Genomic DNA, 22,511 nt, shown 5'->3' with positions numbered 1-22,511 from the left:
GACCATGACCTAAGCTGAAGGCAGAGGCCTAACTCACTGAGCCATCCAAGTGCCCCAAATTAGCTGTTTTTAGGTATTACTTGTGGAGCATAAGGAATAACACGGAAGACGTTAGGAAATGGAGAGAAGTGAGTGGGGGGAAATTGGAGAGGGAGACAAACCATGAAAGACTGTGGACTCTGAGAAACAAACTGAGGGTTTTGGAGGGGAGGGGGAGTGGGGGGGTTGGGTGAGCCTGGTGGTGGGTATTATGGAGGGCATATATTGCATGGAGCACTGGGTGTGGTTCATAAACAATGAATTTGGAACACTGAAAAAAATTAATTTAAATTTAAATAAAAGAAAGAATATATGCTATGGAAATTTTTAAAAAAAATAATAGGTATTGTTATTTCAGGATCAACTCTTGCCAAGTGTTTTATCTATATTATCCTTAGATCTCAGAGTTAGCCTGGCAAATAGCTACTATTATCCTCATTTAAAAAACAATATAAGGAAAATAAAGTTTAGAATTGTAAAGTGAAATGCTCAAGATTAAATAATTAACAAGTGCAACACATGTTCAGTCAGATCAAACTTAATTCAGTCTTAGTTCATACTTAGTTCAAACTTAGTTCATAAGATCTTATGTTCTTGGAGACACTGTTCTGTCTCTTTCTGTAATTTCAGTAGACAATGGAATATGATGTTGATATTTAAGACATTGAGCAAAACATATCAGTTTAACACAGGTATGAAAGCCTGTTTTTATATAATAGAAATGCTCTAGATAAAATATATCTCTTAGCAATAAGTAAACATCTAAAGAAAAAGAAAAGTAAGGAATATGAAGTTATACATTGAAAAGGAAATATTTTAAGTTTAAAATAATGACTAACTAAAATGGATTGTATCACTTCTAGAAAATATCATTTTCACAAGAGATATTTAGTGCCTATTAAGGAGGTTAGGATGAGAAATTTATTGGCAAAAAAATTTATCAGTGAAAATATGTCCATTGTATAGCAGAATAAGGACAGAAATTTTGGATGAAGAAGAATAATTGAAAGCAGGATGACTAACTAATAATACAAGAAATATTAAACTGTGCTTTCTAAGAACAAGGCAGTTATTCTTGTTCAGAAAGGTAGAAGCATTAGAGTCCTCTGCATCATTTGCAAAATAAAAACATGCTTTGGAGATGCTATCCCCCTTAAGCAGTGGTGTTCAACTATATAAAAAATGGAAAATTATACCCAAGGAAATGGTCTTTACCTTTGACAAAATTGATTGAATCCTCATAAATATTCATTTAATATACACTTTCTTAATATATACTAATTCTATCTTCCTACATAAAAATTCAGTCATTCTATTTCTTATAAAGATAATTACTCCTTACTCCATTCACTGCCCTGACATAATCAATATAAGAATATAAATTATTCTACAGAAACAACTGTGCCTTATCAATGCTTAAAGTAACATTTATGCTTTAATTTATTACTTATATTTAATATCAAAATTTCTTTTCATGTAGCCAACACATGGAAGATATTCTAATGCAATATAAAGAAAGCATTTATCCTTAAAGCAGAATGTGGCTTGTCACTATTTTGTACAGTAGATTGCTAGGTTTTATTCACCTCGCATTACTAAAAGATTGTACCCTTTGATTAACACCTCCCCATTTCTCCCGCCCCCATCCCCTGGCAACCACTATTCTACTCTGTGCTTCTTTGACCATTTAGATTTTTCTTACAAGTGGTATTATATAGTATTTGTCCTTCTGTGTCAGGCTTACTTCACTTAGCATAATGTCTTCCAAATTCGACCAGGTTATCACGAACGGCAGGATTTCTTTCTTTTTTGATCCTGAATAATATTCTAGTGTATGTATGTACCACATTTTCCTTATCAATTCATCTGTCACCGGACAGAGGGCTATTATAAATAATGTTGCAGTGAACATGGGAGTGCAGGTATCTCTTTGAGATCCTGAGTTCAACTTCTTTGAATAAATATCCGGAAGTGGGATTAGTGGATCACATGGTATTTCTATTTTTAATTTTTTGAGAAATGTCTGTACTTTTTTCCATAGTGGCTGCACCAATTTATATTCCCACCAACATTGTGCAAGGAATTATCTTTCCTCTGCACCATCTTTACCAATACTTTTTTTTTTTTGATAATAGCCATGCTAACAAGTGTGAGGTGACTTCATATCATGTTTTTAATTTGCATTTCCCTGATGATTAGTGACATTGAGAACATTTTCATATACTTGTTGGCCATTTGTAAGTCTTTCTGGGGGAAATACCTTTTCAACTCCTTTCCCTACTTTTTAATAAGCTTATTTGGATTTTTGCTATTGAATTGTAAGAGTTCCTCATATGTTTTGGATTTATTAGATATATGTTTGCAAATATTTTTCCATTACATGAGGTGCCTTTTATTTTGTTGATGGTTTCCTTTGTTGTACAGAAGTTTTTTTTTTTAGTTTGATATAGCTAATTGTCTATTTTTGTTTTTGTTGTCTGTGCTTTCACTTTCATATTCAAGAAATCATTGAAGACCACTGTCAAGAAGACTTTCTCTATGTATTGTTCTGGTAATGTTATAGTTTCAGGACTTAAGGCTGAACTGTATGCTTAAACATTTGCTAACAGGGTATATTATATGTTCTTATAAAAAATAATTATAATAATAATACGGGGATGGGAGGAAACTTTTGGAAGTGATGGATATATTTATGACAGATTGTGGCAATGGTTTCATTGGTGTATACTTATCTCCAAACTCATCAAGTTGTTTACATAAAGTATGCACATCCTTTTATGTGATAATCATACCTCAATAAAGTGGTTCTAAAAAAGGAATGTAGTTTGGATCACCTGGATGGCTCAGTCGGTTAACTATTTAACTCATGATTTCAGCTAAGACAATGATATTAAGGTCTTGAGATCAAGCCTGTGTCAGCTCTGTGCTCACCATGGAGTAGGCTTGACATTCTCTTTCTCTCTCTACCCCTCCCCACAGCTCATACTCTCTATCTGTCGAATAAGCAAACAATAAATAAATAAAATCTTTTTAAAAATGAATATAATTTACCAAATTTTCAATTGACCAAAAGATAAAAAAAAAAAAGAATTACACTAACAAATCTTACTTCAATATCCTTTCTTCACTTTTCATTGCCACTTTTTTAGATTACAGACTGTCTTAAAGACTACAGGAAAATCAAAAAGTATACTTTCATACTGAATGTAAACAATCATGTCAGTAGCAGAATTGCCATTTTAATGCCCTACTATATTTTCAAGGCTATGCAAGCAACTATCATGTCTTCCTGCCTTCCTCAAAAAGGATTTTAATCCCAAAAGTATTATGAAAAATAAGAATCATTAAAAGAAAGGCCATGTATATAGATCTTAAAGAAAAAAATATTTCAGGCATCTCAAGCTCTTCTTTAGTTTGATAGAGATGCTGGAATAAATTGGCCTTCACAGCTATAATTAAAATTATGAAAAATTCCAAGGATTAGAGATTACATATTTGGATTCCAAAAATCCTCTTTGAATAGTGATTCACAAGAGCATGGAATCATGTTTTAAAATTAGCAAACAGAAATGCCTATTTCCATGGCTTTAAGCAATAGTATTACTCAATATTAGTAAGACCAATAATTATTATCAGAATATAAAGCATTTACTGGTGAGAATTAGTTGTACTTTACACAAGAATTAGAACTTTTCATATGTTAATTTTTATAAACTATCTGTGACTATATTTGATGAAAAACACATCACACGGGGCACCTGGGTGGCTCCATGGGTTAAAGCCTCTGCCTTCGGCTCAGGTCATGATCCCAGGGTCCTGGGATCGAGTCCCACATCAGGCTCTCTGCTTGGCAGGGAGCCTGCTTCCTTCTCTCTCTCTGCCTGCCTCTCTGCCTACTTGTGATTTCTCTCTGTCAAATAAATAAAATATTTTTAAAAAAACAACACATCACAGTGATAAGGGTTTTGTTTGTTTTTGTTACTAAAGATGTTATACTTAATTGGTTTTGTGATGGTTCTACAACATAGTAGAAATTACCTAAAGATGAAGAAACATACTTTGTCATAGGATGACTCATTAGTTAGGTAAAAGAAAATTAATAAGCAGAGAAGTAAATAGAAACAAACATTTTTAAAAAATATATCCAATTGGGGCACCTGGATGGCTCAGTGGGTTGAGCCTCTGCCTTCAGCTCGGGTCATGATCTCAGGGTCCTGGGATCTAGTCCCACATCAGGCTCCCTGCTGAGCTGGGAGCCTGCTTCCCCCTCTCCCTCTGCTGCTCCCCTGCTTGTGCTCTCTCTCCTTCTCTCACTCTCTGTCAAATAAATAAATTCTTTTAAATATATATATATATCTCCAATTGATCATATTTTAATACAATAGTCTAACACTTTGGCCCTCCAGGAAAAAGAAATCTAGATTTCTTTGGACTGTTACAGAAGCATGTTTCTTACAGAAACGATTGCAAATAACCTTTGAAAATAAGAAGCCACAGTGAAGATAGAAACAAAACTGAGAATCAAAAGCTTCTGGTATTTAAGAGTCCTATTACTTAAAGATCAAGGAGTATTCTATACATCTGAGCTGATAAATATCCCATAGCTTGTCATGAATGAGGTAAAATATCTTCAAACATCTTATTAGTATTTGCATCACAGCACTAAAAATTGAGAGAAATATCTCACTAAAACATCAAATTGCCATTTAGTAACAGTAACCATATAACATAACTTTTTCATACTGAAGAATTCATATTTCAAACTGAAATTCTGAAAAGTGAAACTAAATTTTATGGGATTTCAAACTATTCTTGAAACAAGCAGTGAGGTGTCAAATGTTAAAAAGTGCACTAGAATAGCAGTCAGGAGATCTAGGTTGTAATAACAATTCCACAAACTTTTAACCTTAAGCAAGTCACTTAATTAACATTGGATTTGGTTATTCATTTGTTGAACAAGAGGTTAGAGCTCATGCCCTGAGAGTTCCCATATCAGATAAATGACTATGAACTTGATAGATTAATAACCATCACAGGTATTAATTACCTTCTATGAAATGTCAATACCTTCTATTTTGTGTCAAGTGATAAACTAGACTCTTTGCTTGGAATATCTTAATCTATAGTAGAAATACTTTCATTTTAGAGATTTGGAAACAGATTCAGGGAGGGCAACTTGCCCAATAGCATACAAATAATAAATGCAGGAGCTGGGATTCCAACTGAGCATTGTCTATCTTCCTGCCCTCATGCCAACTCTATCATACATTATGATTTTTATCCAACTGATGACAGAATATTCAATCATTCAAGCTGTGTGACAAAACTTAAAATAATCGCTCAACTATCACATAATGACACTTAAAAAGCTTCTATTTGAACCATAACCATCAATGATTCAATAAGAAGTTTTTATTACTTACAGCTGTTCCAAAGATATGAGTCCTTTAAATGTTTGCTTATCTAGGGCATGAATTTCATTCTTGTACAGATACCTGAAAAATAAATAAAATTCTATTAAGTTATAAATTTGCATAGATGCCACATTTCCTATATCAGGAATTTTTAAGCTACAATGTGACTCTAAAGAGTTTGGGGATGTTAATAGATTCCCTAAAAATATATGGAGACTTTGATTTCATTTAAATATGTTCAAGTATCTGGGCAAGACAGTTCCAAGGCTCTCATCAGATTCTCAAAGAAATCTTTGATCCAAAATATTAAGAATCACTGCCTTAACCTCTAAAACTTAGAGTGATTGTAGAAGAATTCTGACTAATGAGGTCACATGTACTGGGTAACAACTTCTCTAAGAAAAAGAAAAGTTGGACTATAGCAATTTTTTTTTTCAAATTCATTCTACCATACAGAATATATTGAACAAGGAGTTATATTTGCAAAGCTGGCAAACATCATAGGACTCATCTGAAGGGAGTAAACACATATTAACAGGATCCACAAGATGTATTTTGGTTCCCCCATGGCTGCTGCTGAAAACCTACAGGAAAAGAACCTGTTAATGGATTTACAAATATGATGATGTTACTAATCTGGCCAAAAGATTTAATGAAAACAATTTACACAACATATGAACACTATGTCCTTTTTTCATCAACTATAGGACGGAAAAGTTACTTCATTTTTAGATCTCTATGTGAGTACTTTGTGAATGTCATGACAGTGAAATCTGTTATCTTTTCTACTTGTACCTCTGGGGATCTGAGGCTATCAGAATTCCTAAAACTTTCTACTGAGTTCCTCTGGAATGCATCTTTGCATAAGCTAGAGCTCACAGTGACTTTGAATGCATCAGAATCACCTGGTGGTTTGCCAAAAACAACTCCTGAGCTTGCCCCCAGCCCTACTCAATCCAATTCTCTTGGGGTGAGGTTTAGGAAACTGCATGCTTAACAAGTTTCCCAGTTGATTCTGAAGCAATCTTTCTGCAGATGACTTAAAAACCATAGAAGCCATAGAAATCACAGTTCTAGTTGAAAATGAAAAAGAGATTGCTTTTCCGAAATGTGCTTAGGGAAGCTCTGGAAATTCCAAATTACTTTCTCTTCTCACAGATTAGAACTTCTGTAAGTTTCTCAGAACAGTAGGAGTAACTGGTAGAGATTTATGCCTAACTGGAGATATTTCCTTAGCATTATTTGGTACTATGGAAGATCTTGCTTTGACCTAACAACCTCAAAAATATAGCTATATGTTAGGAAAACAAGAAATAGAATTTTCTAGAACCATGTTTCTTCAACTAGCTCATAAAGACTATTGAGCTATGGTCTCAAAAACCACCATTGGTTCTCAACTATGGTTATGATCTGGGAAACAAAGGCTGAAGAAAAACTATTAAATTTTCTTACTACTTAGAACCCATTGACAGGTCCTTGAAACAGGCAGAGTGGCATTCCTCTAGGAACCCAGTTGCCTCAATTTTAATAGTTTGGTAAGTGCAAAAGGCAATCTTAGCCTGACCTGCAGGATTCTGTAAGCCTACTATAACACATAAAATTCCTTTGGAAACTTCTTTTATCTCTATCCCCCAAGATACATGTTAGCAATCATCTTCCAAACATATGACCCACTGATACACATTTGAAGATCTTCATGACTGTGTTTTTACTAAACAGTAATAAATGACATTTTCCTAACAATAGCTAACCCCCTCAGGACCCTGGAAACCTTGTTTCCAAAATATCTGGGTGGTTTATGCCATCGCTAACTCCCTTCCAACTTGAAAGTATATAACGGGCCATTTTTCATGACCCAGGTGCTGCTCTTTCTGCCCACAGGTCCTATCCCTGTGTTTTAATAAAGCCACATTTTTGCACCAAAGATATCTTAAGAATAATTTCTTGGCCATCAGTTTCCAACCCTAACATTTTTCCTACATCAATTGTGTGTGAATCCATGTATAGGTACATGAATCAATATTTCTAAGACATCATTTTGGCTCTATCTCAGGCCTAATACTGATATCTGGGATACAGCCTCTGTGAACTCTCATTTCATAATGGGTCCACCATGTGAAATAGCACTGAGATTCTTCAAAATTCCATAGATGATAAAAATACATAGAAAAGTTTAAAACCTCTATTCTATGGGTAGAAACCAAGTAAAAATTATTTTGTAAATATATTCTAGAGGATTCAGATATAACTCCCTGGTAAGGACACTTATACTATTAGAATGTCAAGGAACCACATTACTTTTCAGGTATCATATTCTGAAGCATAAAAAGATTGACCCAATTTCTGTAGAGATGTGTATAAAGGCTTAAATTGTTTTTTTATTATTATCATATTTAAATAATGATGAGCTGCTTCATAAAAACTAAACTAAATTATCAAATATTCATTGAGGAGTCTCAAAACTGAAAACCACCTGTAAAATTTTATATCATATATACAGATTCATTTTAGATTTATATTTTATAGAAAACAATACTAAAAAGGTGACCAAATGGTATTCTAAAAAGAAGCAACAGAACTTCTATAGTTAGATATGTACATGTTGATTAAAATGATAACATATGCATTCAAGATACACTGCTCCTTAGGTTAACACCAGCAAGAGAACTTCCAGCTTCCTGTGGGATAATGGAAACTACTTGAATTCAAACCTCTCCACATATCCTAAAAATGAACTAAGAGGAAAAAACAAATCATCTAGAATATAACCTATGCCATGACAAGGAGAAACAGAAAATCAGGAACTTCAATTTACATTTAAGTAGGGGAAATAGTAACACCAGCAAAGTCAGATCCAGAGGCTGTCCTGCAGAAATGGGTCAGGCAGGATTTTATAGGCAAGGGAGATGGGAGGAAGGGGTGGAAAAAGAAAGCTGAGAAAGTACCAACCTGATGAAAATCTGTCTGAGCTCAGGGGGATCAGAACCTTAACTCCTGGGAATTGACAGAAAAAGGCTGAAAAAATGAATAGGGGAAGCACATCACAATTGCTAAGCATCTTGTGGAAGAGTGATATTAAAGGTAAAGAAGGAAGGAAGAAGCCAAAAGGTCTTACAGAGACTAAGATAATATCAGATAATCTAAAGACACACCAAGGGGCACCTGGGTGGCTCAGTTGGGTAAGCATTTGCCTTTGGCTAAGATCATGGGCCCAGGGTCCTGGAATTGAGTCCTACAAAAGACTCCTTGCTCAGCGGGGAGTCTGCTTCTCCCTTTTCCTCTGACACTCTTCCTGCTTGTGCTCTCTCACCCTCTCTCTCTGTCAAATAAATAAAAACCTTTAAAAAATTAAAAAATAAAAACACACTAAAAAAGGCTAGAATTAATAAAGTAATTGTGATTTACTCTGTCAACAGAAGAGCATGGCCTTGAACTAAGAAATAAGCCATCCAAAACTCTCTTCTCTACCCTCATATCTAATCACCTGCTACTCAAATCAAATGTTATCATCTAAACTTGAGAAACATTGCACAAGAAAACAATAAACTTGTCTTATCTTTGAATATCAATGCAAAATTAATAAAAATATTAGCAAACTGAACTCACCACTTAGTAGTTCTAAGGACCAATATTTATGATAACCTTCTACAATAATGAAAAAAAAAATGGGGCAGAGGGGCAAGATGGCAGAGAAGTAGGAGACCTTGTTTCAATCAGTCCCCTGAGGAAGCTAAATATCTACCAGAACACTCTGAACACCCATGAAATCAGCCTGAGATGTAAGATTATACACTTCTGGATCTTCATGGGGGCAGAAGACATCAGTGGAGAGGTAAAATGGAGTGGGAAAGGTCGGACTGATATTGGAGGATAAACAGAAGCAGAAGAGCGCCACCAGAAGTGACCCCTTGGAAAGTAACACCCCAATACGAACTTGGAGCCTGGTTAAAAGCACTCAAAAAGAGCAAAAGATCTTAAGGGGCAACTGGTGGAATTGGGTGGTCATGGACACGGGCCTAGCCCATGTTCCTGGACAGTCAACGCAGGCAACCAACCATGCCAGAGAGAGTCCAGCAGGGCCTCCAGTCCATGGTCCCTGAGCCCATGGCTTTTCACTGCTTGCACCACCGCTTAGGCTTGGTACACTCCTGCCCAGGCCTGAGAGAGGCCAGTGCAGGTGGTGACTGGCAGTCTCTAGGACCACAGCCTTCTGTGACTAGCAGAGGGCTCTGAGCACTCCCAGCCCACACCGTGAGATCTCTGTTAGGGATCCCTTGACCTGACGCTTGCTGAGATCTGTGCAAGCCCAGTACCTGAGTGTACTCGGTGTAGGCCTAGACTCCAGACAGTAGTCCCAGACTGCTCCTGGACCAATATAGCTCCCCAGACCAATATAGCTCCTGGTTTTAGTGGCACAGGGTGTGCAGAGACAAGTGGGAGCTTTGAGGGTCTACTGGGATTGTAGCACACACTGCCTGTGTAGGGTTATGTTGTTCAGCAGAGTTTGAAGAGGGGGAGTCTGTGTGTTCTGGACCACCCAGGCTGAGGCTTCTCTCTGAGGTTGAAGTCTAGATGTAGACAGATTCTTTCTTTGCTCTGACCCTCTGAAAAGCCACAAAAAGCCCCCAAAGAACAAAAACCTCCAGAGCACAAAAGCCTAAAAAAACAGTTTCCACAGAGCCAGCCCCTTGATAATAGGCAGGGTGACTCAACCCAAGCAAGATGGGAAAACAATGCAGCAGACCCCTCCCCCCAGAAGACAATCCAAAAGAACAAGAGGACAACCACCACAAGGTCTCCATAAAACTGTGAAACCCTAACATCAGGGGAAAAAAATATATTAACCTCCAGAATTGGCCTAAAACCTGTATATTTCTTAGAAACAACTTTTCTTTCTTTCTTTCTTTTTTTACCTCATTCTCACAATTCTTATTATTTTAATTTTTTAACCTACTTACCATTACAACTAGAAGTTTAATACAACATATTCCATAATAACTTTGTAACTTGAACTTTTTCATGCATATAATTGTTTCTTTTTCTTTTTCTGTTTTTTAAATATACATATAGATATAAGCTTCAAAGTAATCCTTTTTCTCTATTCAATACTACCCTTATATATAAACCAGTTTTAATTCCCTGTATCTGGGAAAGTTGAGCACTTTAACAAAGTTAACAAGATACTCCCAGGAAGAATCGAAATAACCTTCATTGCCCACATCAAGGATTTATAACCACCCTCCCATCTTTTTCTTCTGTCAGTGTTTCTCTGTATTTGTTTTTGTTCTGGTATTATAGAAATCTTATTCTTGGGGTTCATTTTGGCTGGGGTCTTCTTCCTTTTCTTGTCATTTACTTTTGTTGGTCTTTTTGTTTGTTCATTTTTGCTTATGTACCTTATAAAACTTACTTTGGGGGCTCATTTTGGCGGGTTTTCTCTTCTCTCTCTCTCTCTCTCTCTTTTTCTTTCTTGTTGGTTGTGACTTTTAATTGCTCTGAAACTTTCCAGGGTGCACCTTGCCTGGATCATGGTTGATATATTCAGCTATTTCATCAACCAACTCTTACCAAAATGACTAGGAGGAAGAACACCCAACAGAGGAAAAATTCAGAGACTGTGACTCTGCCACAGAACTATTGGATATGGACATAAACAGTATGTTGTAAAGGGAATTCAGGGTTACAATTATCCAGACAATGGCTAGGTTGGAGAAAACCATTAGTGACAACATAAAATCTTTAAGGGTGGAAGTGAGAACTGACCTGGCAGATATTAAAAATGCTATCAATGAGATCCAATCTCATCTAAATACTCTAACAGCTAGGGTAACTGAGGCAGAAGATAGAATTGGTGATCTAGAAGACAAACTTATAGAAAAGAAGGATCAGGAGGAGGCCTGTAAAAAAACAGCTTAGAAGGCATGAAAACAGATTTAGGAAAATAAATGACATGATGAAATGTTCCAGTGTCAGAATTATTGGAATCCCTGAGTGGGTGGAGAAAGACAGAAGACTAGAAGATATGGTTGAAAATATTCTGGATGAAAATTTCTCCAATTTGGAGAATGGAACAAGTGTTCATGTCCTAGAGGCAGAAAGGACACCCCCAAGATCAGCAAATCTATAAAGATCTCCAGACAGTTAGTTGTGAAATTCACGGATTATAATTTTAGATAAGAGGTCTAAAGGGCACTAGGGAGAAGAGATTCCTTATGTACAGAGGAAGGTCCATCAGAATAACATCAGACCTGTCCACAGAAACCTGGCAAGCTAGAAAGGGTGGCAAGACATATTCAGGGCATTAAATGAGAAAAATATACATCCAAGAATACTTTATCCAGCAAGGCTGACATTCAAAATGGATGGAGAGATAAAGAGCTTCCACCAGCAAGGTATAAAAGAGTATGTGACCACCAAGCCAGCACTATAAGAAATATTAAGGGGGGTTCTATAAAAGAAGAAAGAACCCAAGAGTGACATAGAACAGAAATTTACAGAGACAATCTATAGAAATAAGGACTTCACAGACAATATGTCAATAAAAACTTATTTTTCAATAATCACTCTCAACATGAGCAGCCTAAATGCTCCCATAAAATGGCACAGGGTTGCAAGCTGAATAAAACGACAGGATCCATCCATATGCTGTCTACAAGAGGCACATTTGGAACCTAAAGATACACCTAGACTGAAAGTCAAGGGATGGAGAACTATCTTTCATGACAACAGGCCTCAAAAGAAAGTGGGATGGTGATTCTCATATCAGATAAATTAGATTTTAAGCTAAAGACTAGAGATACAGAAGGATGTTACATCATGCTTAAAGAGTCTATCCAGCATGAAAATCTAACAATTGTAAACATTTATGCCAGAAATATGGGATAAGCCAACTACATAAGGCAACTGTTAATTAAAATAAAGAGTCATACTGATAAGAATACATTAATTGTTGGGGATCTTAACACGCCACTCTCAGTAATAGACAGATCATCCAGGCAGAAAATCGATAAAGAAACAAGAGCTTTGAATGACACATTGGATCAAATGGACCTCATAGATATATACAAAACATTCCACCCTAAAACAACAGAATACTCATTCATCTCAAGTGCACATGGAATGGTTTCCAGAATAGGCCACATCGTAGGTGACAAATCAGGGCTGAACTTGAGACTGAGATAATTCCCTGCATATTCTCAGACCACAATACTTTGAAACTGAAACTCAACCACAAGAAAAGGTTTGGAAGGAATTCAAACACTTGGAAGCTAAGACCATCCTGCTTAAGAATGTTTGGATCAACCAGGAAATCAAAGAAGAACATAACAATTCATGGAAACCAAATCAGTCCAAAACCTGTGGGATATAGCAAAGGCAGTTCTAAGGGGAAATACATAGCCATAATACACCAACTCTCTTTACACCTTAAAGAACTGGAAAATCAACAAACAATTAAGCTGACCCCTGCACAAGAAGGGAATAATCAATATTAGAGCAGAGATCAAAGAGTTAGAAACTAGAGATATAATAGAACACATTAACGAAACTAGAAGCTGGTTCTTTGAAAGAATGAATAAGATTGATAAATCACAGGCCAAACTAAGCCAAAAAAAAAAAAAAGAGAGGACCCAAATTAATAAAATTATGAATGAAAGGAGAGAGATCATGACTAACACCAAGGAAATAGAAACAATCATCAGAAATTGTTATCAACACGGGGTGCCTGGGTGGCTCAGTGGGTTAAGCCGCTGCCTTAGGCTCAGGTCATGATCTCAGGGTCCTGGGATCGAGCCCCGCATCGGGCTCTCTGCTCAGCAGGGAGCCTGCTTCCCTCTCTCTCTCTGCCTACCTCTCTGTCTGCTTGTGATCTCTCTCTGTCAAATAAATAAATAAATAATCTTTAAAAAAAAAAAAAGAAATTGTTATCAAAAGTTATATGCCAATAAGTTAAGCAACCGAGAAGAAATGGATGCATTCCTGGAAACCTATAAATTTCCAAGACTGGAACAGGAAGAAATTGACAACCAGAATAGGCCAATATCTAGAAATGATATAGAAGTGATCAAAAACCTCCCCCAAAAAGAGACCCCAAGGGGACTCCTGGGTGGCTCAGTTGGTTGGATGACGGCCTTCAGCTCAGGTCATGATCCTGGAGTCCCAGGATCGAGTCCCGCATTGGGCTCCCAACTCCATGGGGAGTCTGCTTCTCCCTCTGACCTTCTCCTCGCTCATGCTCTTTCTGTCTCTCTCTCAAATAAATAAATAAAATTTTAAAAAGAGAGAGAGAGAGAGAGACCCCAGGACCTGACAGATTCCCTGGGGAATTCTAACAAACATTCAAAGAAGAAATAATACCTATTTTCCTGAAACTGTTTCAAAAAATAGAAACAGAAGAAAAACTTCCAGACTCTTTTTATGAAGCCAACATTATCCAGATCCCCAAACCAGGCAAAGACTCCTTCAAAAAGGAGAATTTCAGACCAATATTCCTGATGAATATGGATGCCAAGATTCTCAACAAGATCCTATCTAATAGGATCCAATAGTACATTAAAAAAATTATCCACCATGACCAGGTGGGATTTATCCCCGGGAAATAAGGGTAGTTCAACGTTCACAAATCAATCAGTGTGATAGAACAAATCTATAAGAGAAGAGAGAAGAAACACATGGTACTCTCAAATGATGCAGAAAAAAGCATTTGATGAAATACAGTATCTGTTCCTGATTAAAACTCTTCAGAGTGGTAGGGATAGAGGGGATATTCCTCAAATTTATAAAAGCCATCTATGAAAAGCCCACAGCAAATATCATTCTCAATGGGGAAAAGCTGAGAGCCTTTTCCTTAAGATCAGGAACACGACAAGGAAGCCCACTCTCACCACTCTTATTCAACATAGTACTGGAAGTCCTGGCAACAGCAATCAGACAACTAAAAGAAATAAAGGTATCAAACTGGCAAAGAAGAAGTCAAACTCTCTCTCTTCATTGATGACATGATACTTTATGTGGAAAACCCAAAATACTCCACCCCCAAATTACTAGAACTCATACAACAATTCAGTAATGTGGCAGGATACAAAATCAATGCACAGAAATCACTTGCTTTCTTATATATTAGCAATGTAACTGTAGAAAGTAAAGGGAATCAATTCCATTTACAATAGCATCAAAACCCTTAAGATACCTTGGAATAAGCCTAGCCAAAGTGGTAAAGAATCTGTACCCAAGGAACTACAGAACACTCATGAAAGAAATTAAGAAGACGCAGAAAGGTGAAAAAGCATTCCATGCTCATGGATTGGAAGAATAAACATTGTTAAAATATCTATACTTTTGTGAGATTAAGAGTCATTTATGGTTTGTCTCCCTCCCAATCCCATCTTGTTTCATTTATTCTTCTCCTATCCCCCTACCCCCCCATGTTGCTTCTCCATGTCCTCATATCAGGGAGATCATATGATAGTTGTCTTTCTCCGATTGACTTATTTCACTAAGCATGATATGCTCTAGTTCCATCCACGTCATCGCAAATGGCAAGATTTCATTTCTTTTGATGGCTGCATAGTATTCCATTGTGTATATATACCACATCTTCTTTATCCATTCATCTGTTGATGGACATCTAGGTTCTTTCCATAGTTTGGCTATTGTAGACATTGCTGCTATAAACATTCGGGTACATGTGCCCCTTCGGATCACTATGTTTGCTGGAGGGAGGTGGGATTGGGAGAGGGGGAGCGGGCTATGGACATTGGGGAGGGGAGGCGAACCATAAGAGACTATGGACTCTGAAAAACAACCTGAGGGTTTTGAAGGGTCAGGGGTGGGAGGTTGGGGCAACCTGAGGGTTTTGAAGGTTCAGGGGTGGGAGGTTGTGGGAACAGGTGGTGGGTAATGGGGAGGGCACGTTTTGCATGGAGCACGGGGTGTTGTGTAAAAAGAATGAATAATGTTACACTGAAAAAATAAATAAAATGAAAAAAAAAATGAATAAAAGACCTCAATGTGAGGCAGGAATCTATCAAAATCCTAGAGGAGAACATAGGCAATAATGTTTTCAACATCAGCCACAGCAACTTCTTTCAAGACAAGTCTCCAAAGGCAAAGGAAACAAAAGCAAAAAAATGAATTTTGGGGACTTCATCAAGATCAAAATCTTCTACACAGCGAAGGAAACAGTCAACAAAACAAAGAGGCAATCCATGGAATGAGAGAAGATATTCACAAATGATATTAGAGACAAAGGACTGATATCCAAGATCTATAAAAAAAAAACTCCTCAAACTCAACACCCCAAAAACAGATAATCATGTCAAAAATTGACAGAAGACATGAACAGACACTTCTCCAAAGAAGACATATAAATAGCTAAAATACACGTGAAAAAATGTTCATCATCATTAGCCATCAGGGAAACTCAAATCAAAACCACATTGAGATACCATCTTACACCAGTTAGAATGGCCAAATTCAACAAGATAGTAAGCAACAAGTGTTGGAGAGGATGTGGAGAAAGGGGAACCCTCCTACAGTGTTGCTGGGAATGCAAGTTGGTGCAGCCACTTTGGAAAACAGTGCAGAGATTCCTAAAGAAATTAAAATTAGAGCTACCCTATGACCCTGCAATTGCACTACTGGGTATTTACCCCAAAGATACAGATATAGTGAAAAGAAGGGCCACCTGTACCCCAATGTTCATAGCAACAATGGCCACAATCATCAAACTGTGGAAAATAACCAAGAGACCCTTCAACAGACAAATGGATAAAGAAGATATGGTCCATATATACTATGGAATATTATGCCTCCTTCAGAAATATCCAACTTCTGTATCAATATGGATGGGACTGGATGAGATTATGCTGAATGAAATAAGTCAAGCAGAGAGAGTCAATTATCATACGGTTTCACTTACCTGTGAAGCATAAGGAATAAATTGGAGGACATTAGGATAAGGAAAGGAAAAGTGAATTGGGGGAGTTGGGGGGGGATGAAGCATGAGAGACTGTGAACTCTGAGTAACAAACTGAGGGTTTTGGAGAAGAGGGAAGTGTGGGATAAGTGAGCCTGGTAGTGGTTGTTAAGGAGGGCCCTTACTGCATGGAGCACTGGGTGTGGTGCATAAACAATGTTTCCCTTGTTAATTTTCACATATATTTAATGTGATTCCAATAAAAATACCAACACATTTTTATAGAGGTATATAAATTGATTCTAATTTTCCTATAGAAGAGTAAACAAATAAGAATAGCTACCTACATGCTAATAAAGAGCAATGAGGTGACAAACTGTAACATATGTTAAGAAAACTCAATAATGCCTCTATAATTAAACCAGTGTGGTGCTGGCACATGAACAGTCCAATGGGAAAAACACAATAAAAAGTCTAGTCATAACATTAATTATATATGTAAATTTAGTATATAATATAGATTCATATTTCAAATCATTGGTGTTGAGAAAATAATGAATTCTTTTATTAGTGGAATTGGGGAAGCTTTTCTAACCATGACTCAAAATCCAGAAATAATTCAAAAATAATAAATTTTTAAAGTAATAAAATCTTATATGGCAAAAAATTTGCATATCTAAGTCAAAAAAGGAAGAGAAAATTTTGAGAACTAATATCAGTATAAATTTGAGAAGAAAAACAAAACTTCTACCATAAAATGGGCAAAAGCCACTACAGACAGTGCACATTTAACATATATAAAATGACCGAACACATAAAAAGATATTAAACTAAACTCATAATAAGACCAATGCAAATTAACACTATATTGAAATATCATTTCTCACCTATCACCCTGAGGAGAAAAGTCCAAAATCTAGTCAACATGACCTGCTGCGGAGATTGTATGTAAACAGGCACTCGTGTGCATTGCTAGTGAGGAAGCAAATGGCACAATGCTTAGGGAAAGAAATTTAGCAATACAGACCAAGAAATTGGATATATGTTTACCCTTTAACATAGTAATCCCATTTCTAGAACTAAAGATATTCCTCTACAAATAAAAACAGCATATACACAAGATTATTTGATAGTTTTTTAAAATAGCAAATCACTGAAGACTACTCAAATGTTTATCAATTAGGACCTAACTGAATAAAATATGATATTGTCACATAATGAAATACAATGAGGCCATAAAAGATGAGAAAGCTCTCTATGAAATGATGTATAGTGATTTCTAGTATTTATTAAGTAAAAGCAAAAAGAACCAAAACCTTCCACATATTATGTATATTTTATTACATTTATTTGTATACAAAAATAATAAGAATTATTATAAGAACAAACATACGGTAAGCATGTATATTTATATTTGCATAAAGAATAAATGAAAAGATAATATAGTATATATTTGTAATTTATATGATATTTTATATACTAAACATATATATATTTATTCTCGCATTAAAAAAATAGGTATAGTAAACCAGAAACCAAAAACTAAGGTTATTTACAAGGGGCTGGGTAAGAAGTAGGTGAAAAAAGGAATGTAAACACATCTTCTCTGTGTATATTTTGTTACATAATTTAACCATTTAACAATTATTAATTGTTAATTATGTTAATAGTTAACACATTTAAATATATGATTAAGTAAAAAAATAAAATGCAGAGTCAAAATGAAGTAAAACTGGAAACATCATGGACTTTACTGTATACAAAATTGATAACACAGAGAAAAACAGAGAAATTATTGTTTCAAGTGTTACCAAAGTGCTCCAACTTTACACTCTAGATTAAGAAATCTTAAACTTAGTGGGTCTAATTTTTTAGCTATATGACTGTTTCAATTGATGAGAATGTTGATTTAAAATAAAATAAATTAGCACCAAGATTTTGAAGTAGCAATATTATTATATATAAAGATTACCAATCTAAGAATAATTATACACAAATGTTGAAATGAGAAATTAAGAAAACCAGTCTTCAAGATACTGATCTCAATTCTTTTGGATATGTACCCAAATCGGAGAAAGACAACTATCATATGATCTCCCTGATATGAGGACATGGAGAAGCAACATGGGGGGTTAGTGCGGTAGGAGAAGAATAAATGAAACAAGATGGGATTGGGAGGGAGACAAACCATAAATGACTCTTAATCTCACAAAACAAACTGGGGGTTGCGGGGGGGAGGTGGGATTGGGAGAGGGGGAGGGGGTTATGGACATTGGGGAGGGTATGTGCTATCGTGAGTGCTGTGAAGTGTGTAAACCTTGCTGATTCACAGACCTGTACCCCTGGGGATAAAAAATACATTATATGTTTATAAAAAAAAAATTTGGAAGGGGAGGCGAACCATAAGAGACTATGGACTCTGAAAAACAACCTGAGGGTTTTGAAAGGTCAGGGGTGGGAGGTTGGGGGAACAGGTGGTGGGTAATAGGGAGGGCACGTTTTGCATGGAGCACTGGGTGTTGTGCAAAAACAATGAATATTGTTATGCTGAAAAAAAAATAAATAAAAGGTAACTTTTCAAAAAAAAAAGAATGCTAGGTCAAATGGAAGTTCTAGTTTTAGTTGTTTTTTTTTTTTTTTTTTTTTTTTTTAGATCTATACTGTTTTCCATAGTGGCTGCAGCAATTTCTTAATACTAAATTTGAACCTAATATAAGTATAAAATCACAATTTTAAGAACCATTTATTTCTGTCCCCTGAAATTTTTCACAATTAGTGTCCTATTTAGACACCTCATATTCAGATCTTGTTTACAAAATGCTATTTTCCACCAGAACAGATCAAGCTATTTGAAGAAATGGCTGCTTCCAGGTCTGGGGCAGCATAAATACATAACATACTATGCTTGACAGAAAGCAATAAAAAAGAAGCACTCAGAGTTTAATGGGATCATTCCAAAAGAACAAAGAGCTAACATGAATGGTCTCCCACTGGTTGGTATATAGGAAAGCAATTGACTTTTGTGTATTAACCTTGCATCTTACAACCTTGCTATAATTGTTTATTAGTTCCAAGAGTTTTCCTGATGATTCTTTGGGATTTTATACACAAATAATCATGACATTAGAGAACAAACACAATTTATTTCTTCCTTGCAAATCTGTATAACTTGTATTTCCTTTTCTTATCTTAATTGCATTCACTGGAACTTCCTGTGTAATGGTTACATAGGAGTAACAGGCAACATCTTTGCTTTATTCCCAATCTTAGGGGAAAGCATCTAGTTTTTCATCATCATCTATTAGCTGTAGGGGTTTTTGTAGATGTTCTTTATCAAATTGGGGAAGTTCCTCTATTCCTAACTTGTTCAGAGCTTTTATTAATTGTGCAAAATTATTATGGGTCTTAAACGTTATCAAATGTTTTTTTATGCATCTATTGATATGATATTATAGGATATATAGGATTTTTCTTCTCTATCCTGTTGTGATAGCTTATACTTACTGATTTTGAAATGTTCAACCAACCTTGCACTGAGACAAATCTCATGTGGATTGGTGTACTTTGGTGGATTTGAATAGCTAACATTTGTTCAAGACTATTGCATTTATGTTTATGAGAAATATTGGTTGGTAGTTTTCCGTTCTTGTAATGTCATCTGATTTTGGTATCAGGTTCATTGATTTCCTCTCTATTTTTTTTTTGTTTTTTTTTTCCATTTTATTTATTTTTTCAGCATAACAGTATTCATTCTTTTTGCACAACACCCAGTGCTCCATGCAAAACGTGCCCTCCCCATTACCCACCACCTGTTCCCCCAACCTCCCACCCCTGACCCTTCAAAACCTTCAGGTTGTTTTTCAGAGTCCATAGTCTCTTATGGTTCGCCTCCCCTTCCAAATTTTTTTTTTTAATAAACATATAATGTATTTTTATCCCCGGGGTACAGGTCTGTGAATCGCCAGGTTTACACACTTCACAGCACTCATGATAGCACTTACCCTCCCCAATGTCCATAGCCCCCTCCCCCTCTCGCAATCCCACCTCCCCCCCGCAACCCCCAGTTTGTTTTGTGAGATTAAGAGTCATTTATGGTTTGTCTCCCTTCCAATCCCATCTTGTTTCATTTATTCTTCTCCTATCCCCCTACCCCCCCATGTTGCTTCTCCATGTATTTTTTTATTATTTATCTTCTGCTTCCTTTAAGTTTATATTACTCTTCTTTCTTTAGGTTCCTAAAAATGGAAGCTTAGCTTATTGACTTTCATCTTTATTCTTTTCTAAAATATGCATTCAATGCATAAGTTTCCCTCTAAGTACTGCTCTTACTGTATTCCCCAAATTTTGATAATTTGGGTTTTCATTTTCATTTGGTTCAAAATATTTTTAAGTTATCTTGAAACTTCTCTGAACTGTTTTTTTTTTTAATTGCTTAAGGTTTTTGTTTAAATTCCTGTTAGTTATACAGTGTAATATTAGTTTCAGGTGCACAATTTAGTGATTCAGCACTTACATACAATACCCAGTGCTCATGACAAGTGCTCTCCTTAATCCCCATCAACTATTTAACATATCCCCCAACCTAATTCCTCTCAGATATGCATCAGTTTGTTCTCTATAGTTAAAAGTCTGTTTCTTGGTTTGCCTCTCTCTTTCTTCCCCTATGATTATTTGTTTGTTTTGTTTCTTAAATTCCACGTATGAGTGAAATCATACAGTATTTGTCCTTCTCTGGCTGACTTGACATGAGGATCTCTAGCTCCATCCACATCATTGCAAATAACAAGATTTCATTCTTTTTTATGACTAATATTTCATTTTTAAAATATATCTCACATCTTTATCAATTCATCACTTGATAGACATTTGAACTATGTCTTTTTTAGGAATTTGTTGTTTAACCTCCAAACACCTTGAGATATTCCAGCTATCTTTCTGTTACTGATTCCTAGTTTAAATTCATTATGGTCTGGGAACACATTTTGAATGATTTCTATTATTTTGTATTTGTTGAGGTGTGTTTTATGTTCTAAAATATAGTCTATCTTGGTGAATGTGCCATGTGTACTTGAGATGAACATTATTCTGCTATTGTTGGATGGAGCATTCTGCAAATGTCTATTAGATTCAGTTGACTGATGGTGTTGTTCAGCTCAACTCTGTCCTTACTGATTTTCTGCCTGATGGATTTGTCAATTACTTATAGAGGGATGTTAACATCTCCAACTATACTAGTGGATTAGTCTATTTCTCCTTTCGGTTCTATCAGTTTTTTCCTCAAGATATGTTGTTCTACTGTTATGTGCATTCTTCTTGAAGAATGTATTATTGAATGTATCTTGAAGAATGTCATTATGTAATGACCCTCTCTATCACTTATAATTTTCCTTGTTCTGAAGTCCACTTTACCTGAAATTAATATAACCACTATAGTTTTCTTTTGATATGTATTAGCATGATACAACTCCATAGCCTTACTTTTCATCTCAATTTGTTTTAAATTTAAAGGGATGTTCTTATAGACACATATAGTTGGGTCTTTTTAAAATATCCATTCCAACAATGTCTTTAATTGGTATATTTATACCATTCACATCAATGATCATTGGTATAGTTATATTAATATCTAGCATTTAGGTAACTATTTTCTATTTGTTGACAAGATCTATCAGGTAATAGGAACCGAGGTAAATAGCTGTTCAGTATTGAAGCATGACTTGTACAATATGTTTAGCTTATTTTCAATAGTTAAGTAAAAATGTACTATGCATAAAAATATAAAAAGTAAATGTTTAAAATTTTAATTAGTTTTTTTTAGATGGAAGATATACAGGTATTCAACCATTTTTCCATTGCATACACTTTTCAAATTAAAATTCTGAGAAAAAATAAAAAGGATTCAGAGATGACCCATCTGAGAGATGCAAAGAAACAAAACTCTCTGTAACCCTTTGAGCTACTGGATCAAACCAGGCCTGATGTCTGCATTATCTCCACAATATTTATGCCCATCTGAGCAGTTTCATTGTTAGTTTGTTTTGTTCTATTGCAACTAAGAAAATCTAAACTGATATGTTTTTAAAAGAAGGAAAGAAATAGAAAAACTTCTATTTTTCTCTTTTTCTGTGTCTCTTCATCCTCTT

The 22,511-nt window shown here is 35.6% G+C and overlaps 1 protein-coding gene across 1 annotated transcript in view; it reads right to left on the bottom strand.

Moving 5' to 3' along the window:
- PXDNL (peroxidasin like) overlaps positions 1-22,511 on the bottom strand; it is a 521,054-nt gene that overhangs the window by 203,637 nt on the left and 294,906 nt on the right. Inside the window, exon 4 of the mRNA XM_045982128.1 lies at positions 5,463-5,534. Coding sequence (XP_045838084.1) covers positions 5,463-5,534 — 72 coding nt within the window. The remainder of the gene's footprint in view (positions 1-5,462; positions 5,535-22,511) is intronic.

Source organism: Meles meles, chromosome 1 (genome assembly GCF_922984935.1).
Source record: "Meles meles chromosome 1, mMelMel3.1 paternal haplotype, whole genome shotgun sequence".
Taxonomy (NCBI): Eukaryota; Metazoa; Chordata; class Mammalia; order Carnivora; family Mustelidae; genus Meles; species Meles meles.
The sequence above is the reverse complement of the archived record's forward strand: the minus strand, read 5'-3'. Positions and strand labels throughout refer to the sequence as shown.